The 23,041-nt window shown below is 50.3% G+C and overlaps 2 protein-coding genes across 3 annotated transcripts in view; one reads left to right on the forward strand and one right to left on the reverse strand.

Annotated features, from left to right (window-relative positions):
- Positions 1 to 692: 692 nt before the first annotated feature.
- On the forward strand, positions 693 to 8,464 carry RLBP1 (retinaldehyde binding protein 1). The gene is made up of 7 exons (XM_029910752.1): positions 693 to 764; positions 894 to 1,022; positions 2,922 to 3,126; positions 4,681 to 4,859; positions 5,594 to 5,752; positions 6,810 to 6,920; positions 7,636 to 8,464. Exons 1-7 carry the CDS (start codon positions 693 to 695, stop codon positions 7,792 to 7,794), a joined length of 1,014 nt encoding a protein of 337 aa, XP_029766612.1. The 3' UTR covers positions 7,795 to 8,464.
- Positions 8,465 to 14,291: 5,827 nt separating this feature from the next.
- Positions 14,292 to 23,041, reverse strand: part of ABHD2 (abhydrolase domain containing 2) — a 65,140-nt gene continuing 56,390 nt past the window's right edge. For both annotated transcript variants that reach the window (XM_024207225.1, XM_024207226.1), the window contains exon 11: positions 14,292 to 21,917. In XM_024207225.1, the coding sequence (XP_024062993.1) occupies positions 21,721 to 21,917 (197 nt within the window). In that variant the 3' untranslated portion in view covers positions 14,292 to 21,720. The remainder of the gene's footprint in view (positions 21,918 to 23,041) is intronic.

Here is a 23,041-nt window from a genome sequence, read left to right on the forward strand (position 1 = left end):
AGGACAGAAGGGGACACTCTTGGGCGGCAGCACTACCACGTCTCTCATAGCTGGCCACGTGTGTTCTCTGAGCAGCTCCTGTGGCTCACTGTGAGACAGCAAGGACCATGTTTCCTCAGGGTTTCTTCAAAGGCACCCACAAAATCGCGCCGTGCCATTTGCCCGGGTGATCGCATGTGCCAATGGGGGATTTGTGTGCACAGAGTAAAGGCATTTGCCAATCTCACGGGCTTGAAGGCTTCTTTCAAATATAAACTAGATTTACTCTGTCAGCAGGAGCCAAAACACAGTGGCAGAGGGAACCTTCTCCCTGTCCAACCCTGACACAGGTCCCATTGCAACCTCTTTACCCATATAAACCAGAACCGAGCCCTGACACTTCTTACAGTCTGAGGGAGCCGTCCCCCTCCTGTCCCCAACACAGACCCCATTACCTCCCCCCGCCCAAGGGAGCCCTCCCCCTCCTGACCCCAACACAGATGCCATTACCTCCCCCAGCCCGAGAGAACCCTCCCCCTTTTGATGCCATTACTTCCCCCAGCCTGAGGGAACCCTCCCCCTCCTGACCCCAACACAGACCCCATTACCTCCCCCAGCCCGAGGGAGCCCTCCCCCTCCTGTCCCCAACACAGACCCCATTACCTCCCCCAGCCCGAGGGAGCCCCCCACCCCACCCCACCCCACCGACTCCCATGGCGACCTTGTTACCTTTGCTGGATAAGTCAGCGCAGGGAGCTAGTGTCTCAGATGTTGCCCTGGGCACAGTAGGCATCTCTGCTCTGAGTGCTCCCTGCATGCACAGCCCCAGCCTGGGCCTGGAACAGGGAGGGCTGGGGCACTTCATAGGGTGAGCCTTGTGAGGCGTTCTCGTCTAGCTGTGGTTTTGCTCCCAGACTGGAACATTCCGGATCGTCTCCGAGGAGGAGCAAGCCCTTCGCACCAAACTCGAGCGACTCACCACTAAGGACCACGGCCCCGTCTTCGGAAAGTGTGACAAAGTCCCCCCGCACACCATGCAGAAGGTGAGAGCCATGGCATGGGAGAGGGGCCAGGGGAAGCCAGGCCAAAGGGGAGGTCACATACCTGGGGGTGGGGAGCAAGTGAGGGGGCAGGAGGTACCAAGGAGATGGGAACAGGACGGTTTCTCCTTTGAACCATCTAAGACTGAGCCTCTGCCCCGCTCATCGTCCCCTCCTACCTATCAATGTTCCCAGCCCCACATTGCTCCCATTACTCAGACAAGACCCTGGTCATTCCCCACCTCCACGCGTGCTGCTGACCATGCTGGCCACTAGATGCCACTGAGCACCCAGCCGGGGCAGAATGCCTTTCTCCGGCTGGCCGGGCTGTATACAATAGATTTGCATGGCTGCCTCTTCCTCTGCGGCTTGTACTCTACCCCTCTGCCACTTGGCTGCCTGCTAATGAGGCTCCCCCGGCTCCTTGCCAGGAGCCCCTGCTGGCTACCGGGGCGCAGGGAGAGATGGTTGTCTGGGGAGGTGATTTAACCCCATCCCTGCCAGGGCATGCATGCAACCCCTTTGCTGTATTTCTGGGGGAGTGTGAAAAGACTGTCCCCCCACAAATGAACCATCTGGTAGTGAGAGAGGAGGGGACAAGTGTACGGGGGAGGCAGGTGGCTAAGTCTCAGCCACAAGGAGGCAGAGAGGAGGTGTGATAGAGGAGGGGGATAAGGCTTAGTTGTGGGGCGTAGGATGTGTCCCCTCCAGCAGAGTGAGGAAGGGGATTAATCTGCTCTGATCTCAGAGGAAATCCCTCCAATGGATCCTTTGTCTGAGGGAGCAGCTCTAGAAGCTTCCTCACAGGAGCCTCATTTAAGGATGAGAGATGGGACACCGAGCCCCCCCAGTGTAGGGTGACCAGACAGCAAGTGTGAAAAATCAGGACGGGGATGGGGGGTAATAGGAGCCTATATAAGAAAAAGACCCAAAAATCGGGACTGTCCCTATAAAATCGGGACATCTGGTCACCCTACCCCAGTGACACCGGCACAGCTGCTCCCCTCCGTAATCTGGGACTCGAGGAGTGATGTGGCCAACAGGTCACAGGCCAGCTCACAGAGAACAGGCCAGGCGATGACATGGAATCTGCCAAGCAAGGCAGAGACACTGTCCCAAATCCTCCATCCCAGAGCAGAGCCAAGGTCTGCAGGACTGGAAAGCAACACTGTTCTAACCAGTGAGGCGTAACACAGGGGTAACAAATGGGGAGCAGGCATCTTTGCGCCCCTTGAGGGGATCTGACAATGCTCAAGAAAGGCAAGTAGCGAGAGCGGGGGCTGGGGGCGGGGGGAGGACAAGGCAGGCTGGAGCGGCATCCACAGAGGGGATGGAGCCCCAAGACTGGGATAGCAGAGATGTGGGGCTGCGAGGGTGCTTTAAGGCAGGACTGAGGTGCCATGGAAACCCCTTAGCTAGATTAGGTTAATCAGAAGGGCATTCAAAGAGCAGTGAGGGGAGGGTCTGCACAGCCCGACTGCTCTGCCTAGCTGCAGCCAGTTATCCATTTCATGAGCAGTAACTTAGCCCCTCACTAATGTCAAACCTAAAACTGCCCCTTGGTGCTCAGGCATCCTACGCTATCTCCTCTTGCAGCTGCTGCTAATGCAGGTGATGAGTCAGTCCCTCATGGGAGGCTTGGAGGCCAGGGCACTGAGAGAGCCCCTGAGCCTAGGGTGACTGCACAGGCTGGCAGGCCTTGTCTCTCCTGCAGTTGAAGCGGGAGAGTCTGGGGGCCAGTAAAGCAGCAGCAAATGGCACATGAAGTCACGAGCAGGGGCCTGCGCTTCGGGGGCAGGAGGCCCTGTGTTCTGGCTGTGCAGTCATGGGTCCAGGCGCCTCCCTCCCGCTAAGTACTGCTACTGCTGAATCAGGCGCCTGTCTCCTTCCACCCTGCCCTAGGCAAAGGACGAGCTGAACGAGACAGAGGAGAAGCGGGAGTCGGCCGTGAAGGAGCTCCGGGAGCTGGTGCGTGAGAGAGCCAGCGGGAGCGAGGACGTGTGCAAGGCCGTGGCAGAGAAGGTGAACGGAAAGGATGACTCCTTTTTCCTTCGCTTCATCCGCGCCCGCAAGTTCGACGTCAACAGAGCTTATGAGCTACTAAAAGGTGGAGCACTCCCTTCCTCTCCACTAACGTGCCCTAGTCCCCAAGCTGGGGGCCAGGGCACTCCCCACTCCTGGGGGCAGATCCATATCCTCCTTGCATCAACAGTAGTCCATGTCCCACCCCCAGGCCTGCTGTCAAGACAGACATAGGGCTCCATGCAGCATCCATCCCCACCGTCTTACACCCTGCGGAGTGGGGCTGATGTCCCGCAACCTCTCTGGATGATGGGGGGGGGTGGACCCTGGAGCCATTTGCCCCAGTGTATCCAGCTGCTGCTAGGGTCCAGGTGTAAGAATGATGTGAGGGGAGAGGATAAGAGGTGGGCTAAAGGACTGGAGGTTGTGGGACAAGCAAATGATGCCAGAGGGGCAGGCAGGAGCAGTGAGAAGCTCAGCTCCTCTGGAAGCTCTGATCCTAGGATTCCAATAGGCAGTGGCAACTGAAGCATCTCTGTGTGCTGACCTGGCCGAGGCAGGTTGGGCTGGAGGGAAGGGGGGGATGGAAAGGTGGCCCCAGACTGAGGTGGCCACAAAGGCCTTGGCTGTGGCTCCAGGCTCCTTTGTTTCTGTGTCTGGGATAACGAGGCCGTAATTAGTGCCAGTGGATTGGAAGATGAGCAGAAGCTGCTGGCAAGGGAGGCATTTTGTCCGTTGGCATTTTCCCAGGGTGAGTTTCCTCATTTCATGCCTGACAGTCTTTAATGGCTACAGGATGCCAGGGAAAGTGGGGCTGGGGGTGGGGCTGCCTATAGGAGAGTGCAGCGAGTCACCCAGCAGAGGAGGAACGAAACAACATACACCATCAAAATCACTGATCAGGCTCCCGAGACTGAGGGGGGACATGGGGGTGTCAGCTGGGGCTCTCGAGATGAGGAGGGGTAATATGGTGCCAGGGAAGGACAACTGTGGCTCCCAGTTGGGGAGAGCTGTGATGTGCCAGGCAGGAGCAGGTTTTTAGCTGTGCTGGTCCCAAACCGGGTACCACGCAGGAAAGAAGGGTAATGTTCTGTGCTGGGTGGTACTTCTGGTGTGTGGCACTGCCCTGCCCGCAGCTAGCAGATTCACCTTGGGATAGGGCTTTGCCCTGTGGAGTACCATTCACTTGTGCAGCTAGTTTAGGGTGTTCCAACCTCTTGTGGCTGACATGAACCAGGCCTGACTGGAGCTCTGGGCATGGGCCTTTGTGCAGTCCAAAGCCACACCTTATTCTGCAGTAGGAACACACCAGATCCAGCACCAGCTAGATCCAGACTCCCTGGCCCTTCGCTTATCGCAGTGCAAGCTCCTTGGGGCAGGGGTAGCTCAGTGATTTGAGCATTGGCCTGCTAAACCCAGGGTTGTGAGTTCAATCCTTGACGGGGCCATTTAGGGAACTGGGGTAAAAATCTGTCTGAGGATAGGTCCTGCTTTGAGTAGGGGGTTGGACTAGATGACCTCCTGAGGTCCCTTCCAACCCTGATATTCTATGATTCCCGGGCCTGGCGCTGACATCGGGGAAGGGAATTTGTTCTCGTCCCAGACCTTGCATACTCTCTCTCTCTCTCGCTGACTCCAGGCTATGTAAACTTCCGCCAGCAGTACCCAGAGCTCTTCGATAACCTGACACCCGAGGCCGTGCGCAGCACCATCGAGGCCGGCTACCCCGGCATCCTGGCCAGCAGGGACAAATACGGCCGAGTGGTGATGCTCTTCAACATTGAGAACTGGGACTACGAGGAGATCACCTTTGACGAGGTCAGCTCCGCCGTGCTGCTCCGATATGTCAGAGCTCCACTCCCAGGGCTGTCCAACCCTGGGCTCCTCTTTCCCTCAGTATTAGAGCAGGGGGCCCACCTGTCCCACTCTGGGCATCGAGGTCTAAGCAAAGCTCTTTCCCCCAAGCTTGATGTTAGTAAGTAAGTAATATCTCTGCTTGCATGGATAGAGCACATTCCAGCCAAAGGGAACCCTGAACACACTCCACAGGCCATGAAAAGTGGGTATCACAGTGCTAACAACACTTAGAATTCAGATAGCACGTTTCATCGGCAGAGCTGAGAGTACTTTACAAAGCAAGGTCACTATCCCTATCCCCATTATACAGAGAGGGGAAGGGACCTGCCCAAGCACACTCAGCAGGTGAGACGAGTCTGCGCTGGTGTAACTTACATGTTCTCTTGATTCGTATGGTACCCCATTGTATATATGGGAATTGCTCATGCAGCACTGAAATGCACCAGCCTCTAGTGTGGAATAGGGCAACTGTTTAACAGCACATAGCAACACCACATAATGTGGATAAGAAGTAAGGAAGAAACCAGAAGAATTCAGGCAGGCAGAATATAATTGGCGGAGCTGGAACTTGAACAGGGCGCTGGGGGTAACACTCTGACTCTGGGGAAATCTGCTAGGGGATCCATAATGGCTGGACCTGGCCAGGCCCTTGCACTTGCATGTTAATGACCCTTATCTCTCTTCCTCCGGCTCAGATTCTTCGCGCATATTGTGTTATCTTAGAGAAGCTGCTGGAGAATGAAGAGACCCAAATCAACGGACTCTGCATCATTGAGAACTTCAAGGGCTTCACCATGCAACAGGCGTCTGGCATCAAACCCTCTGAACTCAAGAAGATGGTGGATATGCTGCAGGTGAAGCTATCCTTCTGCTGCCCCCAAGTAGGCAACAAGAGGGGGATACAGGCTTAGGTTGTCCATAGGAGATGGGACTCAAAGCAGTGGCAAACCAACCCTGTGGAATCTGCAGGACCATGAGGCATTCACCTGGCCCAGGGAGGGGATAAGCCAGGGATAACAGCACTAAGGTATTTTAGGTATAGAACATGCCTTTATGTAGATAGGCACTACTGTACTAGTAAGCTCCATACTGGAGCTCTCATCATTCAGTACCGGCTCCCTACAAGGACTACACTGGGCAGCCAAGACTCGCTGGCTGATGCAAACATCCTTTCTGAAAATGTCACCTTGTAGAGAGAGGCTGAAGCCAGAGATGGTACCATAGTCATGGGTTCATTAGAAGTTCATAATTCCTGTGAAGATGCAGCTCCACCTAGCAGATGTGGCATTCCCTGGGCTGCTCTTTGCCCTGGTTGGCAGTGCAAGTGTGGTTGGCATCATTCTGCAAGACCATCTTCTCAGGCCTTCAGCCCCACCAAAAAGTTACTTCTGAGAGTGAAGTCACCATCCCCTACAGTGTTCACTGGCTGATGTTATGTCACGTGCACAAGGTCCATCCCCATCATTCTCCCAGTTCAGACACTATTTGGGCCGGGCAATGATTCATACCCAGAATTTGGCTGATCCTGTGCTTTTGGAATAAGACCAAAGAGAGAGGGCTCCTGCCAGGAGAACTAGATTGTAGAGAGGTATTTCTCCTGTGGACTGGGGACCATGAGTTGCCCTTGAGGTGCTACTGCTGGCTAGCAGTGCCTTAGAACACAACTGGCTTTGCACATTGGCAGAACAGGATGCACAGTCCTCAGTAGTAGGGTCCTCAAGATGGATGCAAGAAGTGGGGTTTTAACAGGGAACGGGGTGATGGGAAAAGGAGAAGAGGAGGAAAGAAATAGCTCATCTCTGATGACTTTTTCCATCTATGCCACCGCTGCCTTGCCCCACCTGGATGCTGCTTTCTTGGTATGCCCGTCCTGCCCGTGTAACACTCTGTGTATGGATTTGGGATCTGCAGGACTCCTTCCCAGCTCGATTCAAGGCCGTTTACTTCATCCACCAGCCTTGGTATTTCACCACCACCTACAACGTGGTCAAACCTTTCCTGAAGAGCAAACTCCTGGAGCGGGTAAGTGTGGGGGAAGGGCCAGCATGAACTGTCCTTGCAGAGGCAGAGAGGGGTGGGGCCAGGGAACACAAAGGCTCTGACCCAAATCAGGACAAAGCAAAGAAAACCCAAGGGATCAAGTGATGTCTTTTGCTTCTCGGCCCAATGGCTTCCCTGCTCCTGGTTGGACTCTGCTGGTGTCAGTCTGCCAGACAAGGAGAGAAATGCACAGTCACTGGCTAAATGGAGAAACCTGTTCAAACCTGGTTTATCAACCTCCCATTGAGCTGTAGTGTTGCCCGCAGTCAGGGTTTTACTGAGCTGAGCTCTTCCCAGCAATGCCAGAGCGCAGGAGCTGGCAGCTATGCACAGACAGGGCCCTGTAGGAAATGGGTCGAACATGGAGGGGTGTGTGAAGTGGTAGGGGCACCCGCTCACTGCATTTGGCTCACCATGCCCAGATGGTTGACAGTGCTAAGATCACCCTCGCTGCTGTTTCATTTGGGGACCAGCTGAGAAGATGAACTTGCAGTGCCCCCCAAAGAAGAGCTGTTTGGGCAGCTCATGGTTAGTTTGCTGAGGGCCTAAGCCAGCCAGCCACAGGTTCAGGCATCATCTGGCTCCCTCAGGGCTGGGGCATGCCGTCTAGGAGGATGTGCTCCCCTGTGTGTGTCTGAAAGCCCATGTGCGCGTGACTGTGCTCAGCTCTGTGTCCCTCCTTCCTATCTCACTCCAGGTCTTTGTGCATGGGGAGGAGCTGGAGTCCTTCTACCAGGAGATTGATGCTGACATCCTGCCAGCAGATTTTGGGGGTAACCTGCCCAAATATGACGGCAAAGCTATTGCTGAGAAGCTTTTCGGGCCTCGGATCGAGGCTGAAGACACAGCTCTATAAAGCAGATCCCCTCCCTGCTTCCCCATACACTAGGACTAGAGATGGCCCTTTAACCCCCCCCCTTACTGTAGCATTGATTGCATGACCGCTTGTGATGATCAACTCTGGGTGCGTACCTCCACACATGCTCCTTACCCCTCCAAACTCCAGCCAGGCAGCAGGGTCTGCTGCCTTGAGTCTTGGGAAGGATCTTCTCTCTCCAGTTGTCCATCAGGGAAAGCAACCCATAAACAGTCTGTTCCATGGTACGCCATGAAACTGCTAAGAGAGGACAGGGCAGCAACTGAATTTGGAAGAGAGGGTCAGGCGGCTTGGAAGAGGCAATCAGAACTACCACTGCTTAGCCCCACCCCTCACCTGAACACTGGACCATAGCTTCTCCCCTGCTCGCCTCCAGCCTGGGTAGTGTAGTAGTTGCAAAGTGCATTTCCCTGTGCTTGCTGGCCTGGCTTGTGAGGGTGCGAGGCAGTGGGAAAGCAGATCTCCAAGGCCAGTATTTGCCCATCCACAGCAGCGTACTTGGAGGCCGCGCTAGTGACAGGTGGCTACAGCTGAGGAAGGAGAGCAGTGTGGCGGGAAAGCAGCAGGACAGCCCCCGGTAGTGGGGAGAGAGCGCCGAGCATCACGTGCAACTGTGTGGATGACACAGCCAGAGTCCATCATTGCAGGAGAGCCCCAAGAAGTGCTGTTTGAAATATGTACACAAAGAAATAAAGTGCTCAACAGCTGGGCTGCTTTGGGTCCCTTTGCATTGGAGGGTCAGGGACTGCACATAAATGGGCCAATGGGCGGTCATTGATGGCCAGGAAGAGGCTAGATGCACTGGCGTTTCTGAGGGTTGATGAAAGGTTGTGCCCAGAAGGAGAGGATGCAGATCACAGTGCACCTTCCTCCAACGATGCCAGGGGAGCTGGTGCAGCAGAAGGGACACAAGCTGCATCAGGAACAGCCAGTGGAAGGTCCTTGATGTTAGCGCCCCCCCCCCCAGTGATGCTGACAGCCCTTCTCCCTGGAGAGGCCAAGGCTGGAATGTGCCCTGGAGCCCGAGCTCCCTATTCTCCCTTCTCCAAGGGTCAGGCTCCCTCCTGGCTGCTGCCTATGCTGGGAACGCCCAGCCCCTTTCACTAGCACGAGAAGCTTGGCTTAGGCTACGTGCAAACACAAAAGGCCTAGCAGGACCTGGGGAGAGGGGCTTCCTCCCTCTGCCCCAGGGCATGTTGGGTGAGGCAGGCGGTGGAACAGCATCTCCAAAGCAGGTGGTGGCTGCACGGTTAAGGCTCGAGATACTGCACTCAGTGGCCCTGAGGGCTCCCCACTCCATAAAGCAGCAATGTCAGCAAAGCATGGGGGTTAAATACAGGTCAGGCTGGAAAGCAATGAGCTTCACACTCTGAGGATGCCTCTCTCCTCCCAGCATTGCAGCAGAGCAATGATCTGTGCAAGTCAGGAAGTGGCTGAGGCTGGGTAAAGAGCAACTGAGGGGTGACCCCCTCCCCGCAGGTGCTGGCTTATTCCCTGATCGAAGGAGGGAAGCAACTATTTGGAGAGGGTAAGAAGGGGGGTGGTGCTGTCTCTTCCGCCCTCAGCCCAGGGTAGTTCGAGCCAAAGGAAGGGATGCAGTTAGGTTTGTTTTATAAAGCAAAGCAGCCCAGACCGGATCACATTAAATGAGCTCACTCCGGGAGGACAGCAGACAACTAAGAGTCTTAATCGTGGGCCCTTTGACTGCATTGGCCTCCAGGCAACAGGCACAAGAGGAGCCTAGAGAGACTCGGGGCTTGGAGAAAAGCTAATTTCCCTCTGTCCCAAGACTTCATAGTCCCCCTCGACCAGTTAAGCTGCGGCTGTAGCCCCATCCCTCTCTCCTTCCCCCCCTCTCCCCCCATTCTCAGCTCTCCAGCTACACACCAGTACCCTTAATTTGCAAAGCAAAATAGCAGGGGCCCATCTGAAATGGTTGGAGATGGAGGATGCCGACAAGGGGTGCATTCATCAGGGCACTGGCTCAGACTCAAACCAAACAGGATGTCTGCTCTGAAGCTGCAGGGAGGATGGGGCCTGTCTGAATAGCGAGGGCTGGGGCTACATCAGCCTTCCCCAGCAACAGCACCCGTTCTCCCTGCACATCAGTGCATGCAAGCTCCAGGCCTGCCCCAGGATCGGGGTGATGGGGCAATGGTCAATGACTTGGTTCTGTGTTATTTTACCAAGACCCAGTTTGCACTACAGGATCACTCCTGCTAGGGTTTAGTACAGCCCAAAACTCTACTGGGGCGGCCAGGAGCAGGCAGGTGAGAAGCCACTACTCCCCTTTCAATTTGCATCAACCAGTTCATTGTGGGGATTCGTATCTGCGGCAATCTCAAGGATATTGTGCCACATGGTCATACAGTCAGCAACCTGTGGCAGAGCACAAGCTAGTCCAAGCCAGTGATACTGCAACATGGGCCCCTTGCAGGGGGCGGGGAGGGGCTTCCCCACAAAGCAGGTACAGAGCTCATAACATGCCCATCGGCAGAGGATTCAACAGCCTGAAGGTAGCAGGTCCTTTGGCACTTAGCTAGGATGCCGCCCCCATTTCAAGGCCTCTCGACATGCAGGCATTTGGGAAGTTGACTAAGGCTGTTCACGTCTCCTTTCAGCTGAATGACTAGATTACCTCGTAAACCTCAGCGCAGCAAAGGGAAACAATCCGATGGGGGCTGGGATTAAGCCAGTGCCTCGGCCGAGAAAGAACTGGCACTGGAATCAGACTGGTCAGTGCATTGCTCTCAGAGGAGCTCTGCCCAAAGCAGGAAAGAATTTGAGCTGTAGCAGACACTGTCAGCGAGAGCAATTTTGTTGGAGAGTTGAGAGGTTCTCACTCGCTAGAGGTCACAACACCCCTCTTCTGGCCCAATACAATTCATTGTACAAGGGGGCATCTAAAGCCTAGTCAAGAGGCAGGCAATGAGGGCACTTCCCCACCCCACCTGTCACTTACACGCCACGCAAGACACTTTGGAGACCTGCTGCACAGCCAGGAGCCTATTGCAGGGGAAATGAAACAGGATCAACTAGCCACCTTGGTCTGAGTGAAGGAAATACAGGAAGGCATTTTGTGCCAACAAATGAAGGGGGCTCTGGCTGGTTTTGGCAGTGCTTAGCTATGCACTAGGCTCAGCCAACGGGTGGTTAACTCTTCAGAGGTGTCGTTTCCCAAACATTCAGGCTACAGTAGCGATTAGGAGACTGGATTTATTTCCAGCTCCTAACACGTTAAGACATCTCTGCCTTCTCGCTCTCTCTTCGCCACTTTCAGACAGGCTGATTTAAGAGCCAGCAGCCCCGCCGTCTGGTCTGAGAGGAGCTAGCGTGGTTCTACGCTGAAGGAAAGGGGTTGATGTGCCAACATTCACATTTTTGGATGGCGTAGAAAGCAGCAGCCATGTAGGGACTCATTCACCACTCCTGCCTACTCTTTCCAAACCTGCACCCAAACCGTCTTCTCTCCACAAAGAAACTCCCAGCCATCCTCCGAGTGGGGGGGAAGGAGCAGGCAGGAGAACACGGAAAGGGGATACAGAATAAACTGGGCAAAAGATGACCCAGCAAGATACATAAATTAACCAGAACTTGACACACCAAGGAGAACAGATCCATGGTATACTACCAGGGCAAGACTGCAGCATCCAGCAGCAGAACACTCCCAGCCACAGCTTAAGATGTGTTGTTCCTTCCAGACAGGACGGCTTTGGCTGATAGAGCACACAGAATTTCCCCTTATGGAGCATGTGGGGATTAACACAGGATTATTTAATGTTTTAGGCATAGCTTTTCATGGTGCAGAGGGAGCTGAGAGTACTTCTGGAAAGCCAGGCCCTATGAATTCTAAGCTTTCCAAGGAGACACTAGACCAGGGGTCGGCAACCTTTCAGAAGTGGTGTGCCGAGTCTTCATTTATTCACTCTCATTTAAGGTTTCGCGTGCCAATAATACACGTTAACGTTTTTAGAAGGTCTCTTTCTAGAAGTCTATAATAGATAACTAAACTATTGTTGTATGTAAAGTAAATAAGGTTTTTAAAATGTTTAAGAAGCTTCATTTAAAATTAAATTAAAATACAGAGCCCCCTGGACCGGTGGCCAGGAACCGGGCAGTGTGAGTGCCACTGAAAATCAGCTTGCGTGCTGCCTTCGGCACGCGTGCCATAGGTTGCCTACCCCTGCACTAGTCTATACTGCCCTCCAAGCCCCCACTCCAGTGCTATGTCCTGGATAGATGTAGGTGTGGGCTGGTCAGGTTGCACAGGACAGATGAGTAGTGCATGTATGTCCCTGGTAGGTGGGACAAGGGCAACATGCCCAAGGGCAGGAGGGAGGATATCAAGTGGCTGAAGGCACCTTAGGCCAGGTTATGCAAGTCATGGCAGTGGCCAGTGGGAAGAGACTGTGCACTGAGAGAGAGGGGCATTGTACTGTATCAGAGGCAGGGCCCACTGGGAATGCCCAGTGGCTGAGTTTGCAGACTGGCAAAGGAGAAGCAGGACCATATAGCCAGAAGAGTGTGCTAAAGTACTGCCAACGCCAAGCTCCAGAAGACGGATTGGGACGAGGGTGCCTGGGCCAGTGTTCAGTTGCCAGACAATGTGGAGGGCACTTGCCCTGACTCCAAGGTGGGCACAGCCTAATCCAGGAGTCAGTCACGTGTGAGAAACTGGAATCTTTGATATTAGGCAGATAGCTTCTCTGTGGATGGGCGAGGTACCAATGGCCTTATCTACTGCCTGGAATAATTTCAAGCAGAATGACAGGGCAGGTGGGCTGGTGCCACATCTGTACCCCAGCTGCCCCAGTGGAGGCAGATCTAAGCTGGGTAGCAGTGCTCTTCTGAGGAGCATCTGACACACTAGGGGAAGAAGAGGGGGACTACACAGCATAAGGAGCAGAATCAGGGTGCACTCCAACAGACTGATAGGGATGAGGGTGCAAGTAGCGGCTTTTGAATGAGAGGTTCTAACCCTCAGCAGGGCTGCTTGGTTGTAGAGAGACAGCGGCCCAGGGCCTTTCAGTAGGCAGGACTATTGACCTACCTGATTTTGTCTGCCTGCAATCCCTTTCATGTGGCAGGATGTCAGAGCACTGCCACCTCGCAGCAGGAGCTTTCTCTGTACTGCAGCTTCTTCAGACCTGAGCCAAGCCCTTTGCTCTGGACTAGCTTTGCAATTTGAGAGGAACATGGTGTGATAGGCCTGGTCTACACTAGGACTTTAATTCGGATTTAGCTGCCTTAATCCGAATTAACCCTTCACCCGTCCACACTACAGAGCCAGTTAATTCGAATTAAAGGGCCCTTTAAATCGATTTCTGTACTCCACCTCGACGAACGGAGTAGAGCCTAAATCGATTTTGTTAATTCGAATTAGGGTTAGTGTGGACGCACACCACCGAATTACTGTGTTTAAGTTAATGGGGTAGTGTGGCCGCACACCACCGAATTAATGTGGTTTAAAACCGAATTAAGGTGCTTAGTGTGGCCGCGCACAATCGAATTTATACAACCTGTTTCCCAAATTCGAATTATCTAAATTCGGATTAATCCTGTAGTGTAGACATACCCATAGATACCACCTTCCCCATTGTCAGAGTTCCCAAATGCACCACTCACTTCATGCATCAGTTGCTAATGAAATCCCACATGACAACTTCCCAGGACAAGGTACTTCCCCCAAAGCAGTGGCAGTGCATGAAATCATTATCTCCCTCTGCAATTCTGTATTTTGTTCTGGTCACCTCATCTCAAAATTCAGCAGGAAAAGAAGGTACGGAGATGGGCAGCAAAAATGATCAGAGGCTTGAATCAGGGCATAAGCCAACAAACCAACAGGAACGTGTAGGAACAAACTGCCCTCCCCCCCAGCTACTTAATGAAACCAGCCATTGTTGGAATTCTACCACTGGCTGCTGTTAGAAACCGGATATCTGATTAGGCAGACTGGTGGTCTGCTCCAATATAGTCATTTCCGTATGGCAAGGTAAGAAGGGTGGTACCCTAGATCACGGATCAGTCTGGAATTCAGAGTTTTGTAAGGAAATTTAGAATTTCCATGAACACCAGACACCTTCTGAGAGGTGCGGGGAGAGGAAGGAAAGTAATATTTTAGAACAGAATCGAGGCATCTGTGGATCTGATACTTATCTTGAAGACTGTCTGAAGTGTTCCAGCTCACAGATTTTAACATTCACATTAAGGAGACACAGGATTCTGCCCTACTCCGAAGCACTTGGCTCCACTCTCCACATCTCATTATTTAATGGTGGATGTCCAAAGAGCCCTTAGGCTATGGATATCATCTTGAGCAAGATGCAACCCCTTTCAGAAAAGCCCTTAACTTTACACCATTTCATGGGCGGACATTATTGCTGCTGGGTCTCCCAACACAAAGGAAAACCAATTCAGGGGAGATGAACCCATTAATAAAGAGCAACTTTTACATACACAGCTACCACACAAAGACCTGAACTCAGAGAGTCCTTTATTTTATTTTTTAAGTAAAGAAATTCAATTGAATCAAAGATAACAAAATTACATTGTTTTGCAATGACCTCAATTAACATCACACAGAATAAAGAACAAAAAAAATTAACACACAAGAAAAAATAATCAAGGACACATTGTATAACTTTTTAAAAGGTAAACGTCAGCAGATATAGAAAAATTGCATTGCTAGTTGCAAATCTTCTCCCCAGAAGCTGGCAGCTCCCGAGAATCTGACTCAGAACCTGGCAGCTGGGGGCAGGTCTCAGTATACAAACGCAACCTTTTCCGGGCAGCATTTAAAGTTAAAAGGATCAGGAATGTGGAAGTGATGATTCCAGAGAATCCAATCAGAAGCAGAATTTCCCATCATTTTTTTTTTTTTTTTTAAATTTCGGTTGAACAGCAAGAGTTCAAAGACATCAAGAAAGTTACACTCAACCCACTCCACTAAGGCAGCTGCATTGGCAGAAATCAGAATGCACAGGTACAGATCTAGCTTCCTGAAGGGAATACCCCCTTCTGCTTGGGGACACCCGGGCGAAAGGGATAGGGCTTTTCTTGAAAAATTGTGCTTTCTTAATGAAGAGAAACACAGGTTTGTAGTGAACCAACATCTGGGCTGGAGACAAATCGCTGAACAGCTGTTTTGGGAGAACGTCACTTGGACCGAATAGTCATTTTTGAACTAAATCTGGCCCATCAGCCATATTTCTTAGGACTCCCAGTTGGCAGCTGCCACCAGTTTTAGCACTCTGGTAAAACATGTTTCTACTGATCACTCTGATATGATGTGCTGCCTCCTCTGATTGTAGCTATGTTCTCTGCATGACAAGACAACCACTGCAAAAGCTTGCCAGTCACATAAAAGCAACAGCTGTATATGCCCCTACTTATACAGCCAACTATGGGACTCAGAGACCTGGATGCTCCCCAAGAGGGTTAGAACTAACCAGGCTGCTTGAAGTTAGCAGTGAGAAGGGAAAACAAGCCTACGCTCAGAGGAAGCAGAGCGGGACTCTTCTTGAAGGAGCCATTAGATCTGTTTGGAAAAGGTTGTCTCCTCTTACAGCCCCAGTGCGGTAAATGCTGCCCTTTAATACAGCGATTGTGCCCTTGGATTTAACCAGCAAACAAATTTTAAAAAGGATACAAGTGTTCGCATGAACTACAGTACAGTTCTTGATAACACAACAGTTCCAACCCAACCCAGATGATTAACAGATAATTTGATCTCAGCTCTGGTGCCACCACGCCTCAGCCCCCTCAGCCAAAAGCAGCAGAGTAAGAAGAAAACAAGTCCAGATGGAGACAGAGTGGACACAGCAGCAGGATCATGTCTTGCAGAAGAGTGGGCATGGATCCCAGCATCACTACAAGGCACCCCTTCGTAGGCTGTTTGGTGTACCCTAACCTCTGTTCTGAATAGCCTGTTAAAAAACAGAGTACTCATACCAAGAGCAATTTGCTTTCTGCCTAGAATTTGGACCCCCTGCAGTAAACATTGCTATTCTGAGTCACTATGGCTACTGCACGCCACCCAAACACACAGAACTGCCAATGGAAGGACACATGGTGTCTGACTCAAGACAGAAGAAATGCACACAGACAGCCTTCTGATTGGCTAGTGTCACAGCTGTCCATACACTACCCACTAACACAAGGCTGGGTCCCTTTCTAAGCTTCTTGTAAAGGAGTTTTACCACCACCAATAAACCCCAGATAGGCATAACATTTCCAGGAGGTTCCTTGCATTGCTCCCCAGTGATCAGTGTCACTACATTTGGCAATAAACCCCCCAAATGCCACTCCTGATGTATCGGATAAGGAGACAGCCCATCTCCTGCTGTACACTACAGGGCCAACAAGCTAGTGGACTGAGGGAGCTAACTCATTAGAACGTGGGATCTTCTGGATTTTAGAAAGGAAACATGTTTATGTTTTAGTCAATAGCTGTGAGTCAGCCCCTACTTCTATAGGCAGGAGAAGTCAGTTGTAAAATAACCTACTGCTTATTTAGTTATAATTTAAGCCTTAAAACATACACTATAGCTAGTTTTAGGCTGCCCAAACCCAAGGTCCTTTCCTAGCTCAGTACACACCTGTCATTCAGAGACATTTCCCCCATAGCCAGGCTGCTTTTAGCTTTGACTCCAAAGAAGGAAAGTCGGGTGTTTGCTTTCTGCATGAGAACAGAGAGTGACAAGCAGCAGAACTGCAGCTATGTTGAGAAGGAAGTGGGAAGGAATGAAGGGCAAGGCACTAGGTGTCTGAAGGGTTGTCCTCTACGAAGCTTGACAGAACTAGGATGGATGAAGAAAAAGTAGCTGGCTAAAGTCAGGTTCTGAGAGACATCAGCACTCTATGGTTTAACTTAATGCTCACAATCCAAAACAAATACTTCTCGATAAACAAGAATCAGTGTCAAGAAGTGCTGAGGAGGAGACTGCAGAGAGTTTCAGGTGCCTTCACAGTGCAACTGCAACAGGTTCAGACTCATCTGGAAACCCTGTCAAATGCTTCAAAAGGAGAATGTTAGAAACTGGCTAGTAAAGATTCTGGGAGGTCTGATGTAAAGAAAACAAGTTCATCATGCTCTAGTCTCAGAGCAGGTCCCAGCTGCTCACCAGCAAAGTTCAAATCTCTGCAGACACCCTGGTAGCAGTGGAAGAAAGACTGGACCAGTCTAAGCGTTCAGAGATAATTGGTTGCAACCTGACTAGGAGAGACCCTTTCTGGTAGTTTGTTTCTAAGTGCCGATGATATCCAATGACTGGGTGCATAAATTTATGGTACTAAGTGCTAGTTAACTGAGCCCTAGTGAATTTTATTCCATTCTACCTCCATTCCTCAATCTGAAACCATCAATACAGAAAATCCACTTGTTAGCTCCCATCTCTCACAGCAGATCTAAAGAGAAGAGCTGCACTGTTCCATTTGCATTATCAGGCTATTTCAGAGGCTTACACTTTGGATGCTTGCTATGGCTAGTGTGGTTGTTTTGGAAGGCGCTTGTTGTGGAAGAGAAAAAGTCTCTATAGGCCTGAAATGAACACATGACTTTCACCTCTAAAGGTAAGAGCTCAAACCTGACCTAGGTCATATGCTATTATGAGGATGATCTCAATATGGTCCCTGGCACGCATATGCCCATATCACACTACCACTGCTAGCATAGCGCATGGGGGACAGCAAATTAGGATCGATGTACAATGGCAGACCCTCTTATGGCAGTGTGTACGGTCTCCTCCAGCTATAGGGTTCAATACAGAAGTCCCCTCTCCAGAAGTCTTAATACAGAATTATGTAGTGCAGCAGATTTTTAGGTAGAAGGAAGGCAGAAGAAATGATCTGCAAGATATGGCTTCCAGTCAGACTGGGAAGCTCTTAAAATTTTACACCACTGGTCCCTGGCCCATGCATTCAAAGCCACAGCAAGTCACACTGGTGAGGGAGTTTTTAATTTAACATTTCTAGCTACAAAAATCTTGTTGGGGTGAACTTAAGTCTCAAAACTCAAAGGAGACCCTTAAAGCCCATGGTAAAAGCCTTAAACAACTCCTTCCCTTTCTCCCAAAACTAGACTAGCTAACTTCCACACCTCCTAGCATTTATCATACTCCAGACACAAGCACAATTACTTCAAGTACTTTAGAAAATATAGACAGCTCACCTGAAAGTGCAAGAACTCTTGTGGCAAGAGTGCCAAGACTTAGGTCTACCTCCTCCCCACCCCCCAAGTGACTGCTCCAGAATGTCTGGGGTGCTAAGTGCTCCTGAAGTCTCAGACTGCGTATGGGCAGATAGAGAAGCAGTGGGAAAGTAAGTGCTATGGAAATCTCTATAGGCAGCAGTACAGGGAAAAGTTCTTGCCTGGTGCTATCTCTGCAGAGGAATGGATGCTGATCATGAACAGTTCCTTAAGTCTTTGAGATCTTCCACAGTACCATCCAGTCTAACCCTGGGAGGGGCTTTACTTTCTACAGAAACGTGGTGTCCCTCTTTTGGAATCACTGCAGGTAGGATGAGCTCACAAAGGAAGAGGGGGTGGCAGAGTTCAGCTGCCAACAACGGTGAAAGAAAGAACTGGAATTTTCCCAGTGAAATCTGCTTCCTTTGGGTTTCTCCAACAGCAGAATCTCTGCCTGTCTGCCCAGTTTGACTGGACAAACAGCAACTCCCACCAGTTTGGGAATTCCCCCAGGTGCTCTTCTCATTGGGGGAGGAGTTATGTTTAGTACTCAGCAAGAACAGAAGTCACTGACTGACCGGTCACCTGCCCCAATACGATCAGTTAGTTACACTAGACGATATCCCTGTGTTTGAAGAGATGAAGACAACACCATTCTTCCTCACGCCCTAGGAAACAGGAGACCAAAATGCCATCACCTTACTAAAAGCCTTTCCAAGTCGAAGCCTCCCTCACTGAACCCAAGGAGACAGAGCTTCCCTTCAGGCAGGTTCTACAACACTTAGGTGTATGGTAATGAAATCCCTGAGCTCAGCAGCTAAAGAGCTGCCAAAGACATTGAACACCCAAAACAAGCCTCTCCAAAGCAACCATCCCTTTGATTTCTGTTAGAAAATGGTTACAAGCCACCACCGGGGAAGGAAGCCTTCAGCACTTACTTGTAGAGAACTGACACCCTGCAAACAAGGGCCACGCAACTCATTTACAGAACAGTTGGAAAAGTTACAAAACTGGGCTTAGTTTAACACTGCTGAAAACCCAGGGCTCAGCTACACTGGAAAGGGGTAGAGTTCATAATTATTTTATTAGAGAAAACAATTGAGGTTCTTTTTGTTTAAAAAGCAACTATTTGGGAAACTGCAAAAACATTTCTTGCTTCAAATACATCAACATGTCACCTGGGTTTTGCCTGCTCGTTGAAGCCTTAACAGTTTGATGGGTGCTAAGGACAACTTCTGTTCCCCTGGGAGTGACGACTCCTCCTACTTGCAGCTAAGCTGGGTTTGGAGGAATGAATGCACATAGTGATCTGTAGAGGGCACTCCTTACTGTGGGAAGGGCAGTCTGGTCTTTTGGATAGCCGTTGACTTCCGAACAGCAATTGCAGAGCTGGCTATAGAGTTTAAGCACTTCTGAAGTTCAAACCCACTGTAGATAAAGAGCCACATCCCCACACATTTATATCATGTATCTATGCCAATGTGTATCAATAAGAGCGGCTTACATTCAACTTCTAAAAGAGTGGGAGATTTTCTAAGTTATGTCCTATGAATTATTTATACCAACCGCTACTTCAGCGAGAACAGAGCCAAAGTCGGAATGCCCTGTATGATTATTCTGGTGATCTGTGGATGAGATATGGACAAGAGGATGAGCACAAAAAGACAGACACAAACACCAACCAAGGATGCCCTTGCTAACTGATGCGCTGAAACGTCCTTTAAGCCAGCCACAAGCATGGCCAAATCTTGCCATGGCTTTGCTTGGTCATTTCTTCTACTTCTACAACAGCAGAACCTGAATTCTCTCTCTAAACAAGACACTGCACAGGTTACCACAGTTTGTTAAAACAGGCCAAGGCAACTGGCCTAAGGCAAACCGAAGGCGTTTGTTTCCTGATATGATAATGCACCTTTGCTACAGTAGTTAATTATTGCTTTATTAAACAAAAATCTCTCCAATCTACTGAAGTTCAGAGATCATGTGGCCCAGGAAGCTTATTCCACTAGTGTTACAGGACTGAGATTCAACAGGGTGTTTTACCCTTAAGCTTCAACTAAAGTGCCTAGAATGCAAAACCAGGGCTAAAGCAATAAAGTGCTAATTGGTGCGGGAAGTGTGACAGGAACAGAGATGAAGTAAATGGATGATGAAAGGAGTTACAAGGACAGAGTAATGAGATGATGATATTGAAGGAACTGAAAGTAAAGCAAAGTTTGACCACAAAGTTCCACTGTCTCGACAGACTGTTTCTATTTTTATATTAAGGTCCTTGATTGTCATGGGGGAGCTTTTCTTCTAGGGTGTTTATCTTAAAAGAGCCCTCTGGGCAACAGTACAGTATCAGCCCCTAGATGAGGGAGGTATGCAAGTGACTTTCAAATTGCCACACTTCACCTTGTGCATTAACTGAAGCTGATCTTGGATATTCTGGGTGGGGAAAAGACTTAACGAGCCAGAACGGCTCTAATGCCCAGCTGGACATAGACAGCCTTACCAGATCCTAATAACTGTGGAGGCAGTTAGTCATACAGAGATAAACATTTAAGCTACGCAGGGGTAGAGACATCCAGTTCCCGTCAACTCCTAGGCAAGTCATGTGGCTGAAAAACACAACCGTTCATTGCTTTGAAAGTTCAGGGGAGAGATTTTGGAAAATTCTACCCTGGCACATACAAGAAGGGGAGAGAAGCAGCAAGAATCGATATTGACATGTCCGTCCGTCCCCATCCCCCCAGACACTCCTTAAGAAAGGGTGTATTCATTCTCTGTGAAATACTCTCACACAAATTGGATATACCCCATAGACTGATAATCAGTGGTTCCAATGCATTTACCAGAACCCGTTTCAAAAAGGCCTGGGTTAAAACACAAAAATACAGTGACAAAATAAAACTCTTTACATTAAAAAAAGGCAAGTATCACAAGAAGGCTATCTGTTTTGTCTTGATGTGAGAGCGTTTACATAGCAGGAAATCCAACAGAATGACCAACGTGAAACTCATCTATACACAGAGACCCAGAGGAAAAGAAATGCAGGAGCAGCAGAATGCACCACCACCCTTGAGACAGCTGACGCTCTGACAAGTTGCTCAGTGTTTTCTAACCCAGCTGAATCCTGGTATGGGCACTGCCAGAAAAAGCAAGAGGCCCTTGTCAGATGGTGCAAGGCTGAAACTCTACTGGTCACTCCAGGGTTTCACTCTTTCTGCAAGCCACATCCCAGTGGCTTACAGACTGAACTGCTGGTTTCTATGGATTGATACAGGGTTCTCCCAGTGTTAGGAGAGATATGATCAGACAGGGGGAACTGAACTCCCAGTACAACTCATCCACAGCTAAACAAGTTCTGCAACTCCGTGAAGAGTCTTGGCCAGTGGAAGAATAACCTGATGGTCAGCAGCACTGGGACTTCTACTTTCTAAGTAGGCCATCACATTAGTATGAGAATCCTGCAGCAAGCCCTAACCAGCAACTCAAAGCAGCAAGCCAGTTCTTCAAATGCAGCAGTGCACTGCAAACCCATAAGGAGACACAAATATGCTCAAAACCAGTTATTGCCCTCTGTTGTAGCTCCATTTCAGAAGGAAACATTGTGGCCAACCCCCAGTCCCAGGATGTCACAAAGAGGATGGAAACCTGAAACAGCAGGTGAGGGAATTCAGAGTTCCAGAAGAGGGAAATATAGTGAAGCAAATTGGAGAGAGTCTTTGGGGCAGTTACTCCTGGCCAGACGCTGCTTGCTCTGTATCTGAGCACTGAGACTTATTCCTCTCCCACTGGCAGATGGCATTGGTGTACTGCACCACAAGCTTATCCATCCAAGTGAGGGGTTCAGGAAAGAGTACAGCCCCCTCAAAAAAGCCCAGGTGACCTCCATGTAGTGGTAGCACAAACATGACGTTCTCCCGTTTTTCTGCAAGGTTAAAAGAGAAAGAGCATGAGATTTCAGAAGCCAACTGCAGAAGCTAAACAGCAGAGCTCTGCATCGTCCCAAACAATGGTACCCACCGTGATGTGCTAGGGTGTGTCTGTGCTCCATCTGGGTAGCGAAGGCTTTGCAAGCACGCACTCTTGCTTCACAGCAGAGGAATGCAAGCTTTTTGTTGACAAGGGCCACAAGGGATTTGAATGAATGGAACGCATTACAGAAGCCCTCTCATTTCATATAGCTGGGAAGCTCATGGAGACAAGTCCCAGCCTGCAGTGCTCTCCATACCAGCAAACCGCTTCAGCGGAGATAAAGCACTGCAGCCTGGGACTGATGTGCAGCCCATAAAGCCCAGCAGTCCCAGCCTGCAGTGCTCCATTTGGACTCAGGCATGGTGCGGGCTGGTACCTAAAGGCTCCACGGGCTGCACAATTCCATATGAAAAGGGCTACAGGACACACTGCAGAACTCTGGCTGCACTTTAGCCGGCCGCTGCTTTACGGCATAATGCATTCAGGGCACCACTTATGCCTAGGTTTTCTCCTTATAGCTTTTGGTGCTGGAACAAGAAGCCCTGCTGTTCTCCTATGGGGCATGTGCTCTGTTCAGCAGTGAGACATGAACCAGCTCTTTCTTTTTCATTCCAAGGCTCTGAAGGGTCATTTGCCTTCTTCATGGCCAAGGAACAGCAGATAGATCTCTTAGGATCTCTCACTCCCAGTCTCATTGGGATCCCAGCAACAGGTGGAGGAAGATCGCACAGCCACAAAGCATGACAATAACTCACTTTCACTATACTACACTTGCTGCCGCAGGTGACGGTTAATTTTAACAGTTGGACACCATCATAGTAACTATTAGCAAAGCCTTTTGGGGTTTGCCCTGTTGCTTTACTGATTCTGTGTCGGGAGCCAAGACGTGAGGAAGCAGTTCACTGCAGAGCAGAGACTATTTAATCTAAAGCTAAACCATTTCCAGTTTTGCTTCCCGACATTAACACCAGTGAGGTAGCAAGAACGTGCATTTCTCGAGGAAACAATCTGATCGTTCCCTTGGGCTACACAGCCAGCTGAACAGTGTTTAGTTGGGTTCTACCAAAATAAAATTTG

Source organism: Terrapene carolina, unplaced genomic scaffold (genome assembly GCF_002925995.2).
Source record: "Terrapene carolina triunguis isolate 2854851 unplaced genomic scaffold, T_m_triunguis-2.0 Scaffold67, whole genome shotgun sequence".
Classification (NCBI taxonomy): domain Eukaryota; kingdom Metazoa; phylum Chordata; order Testudines; family Emydidae; genus Terrapene; species Terrapene triunguis.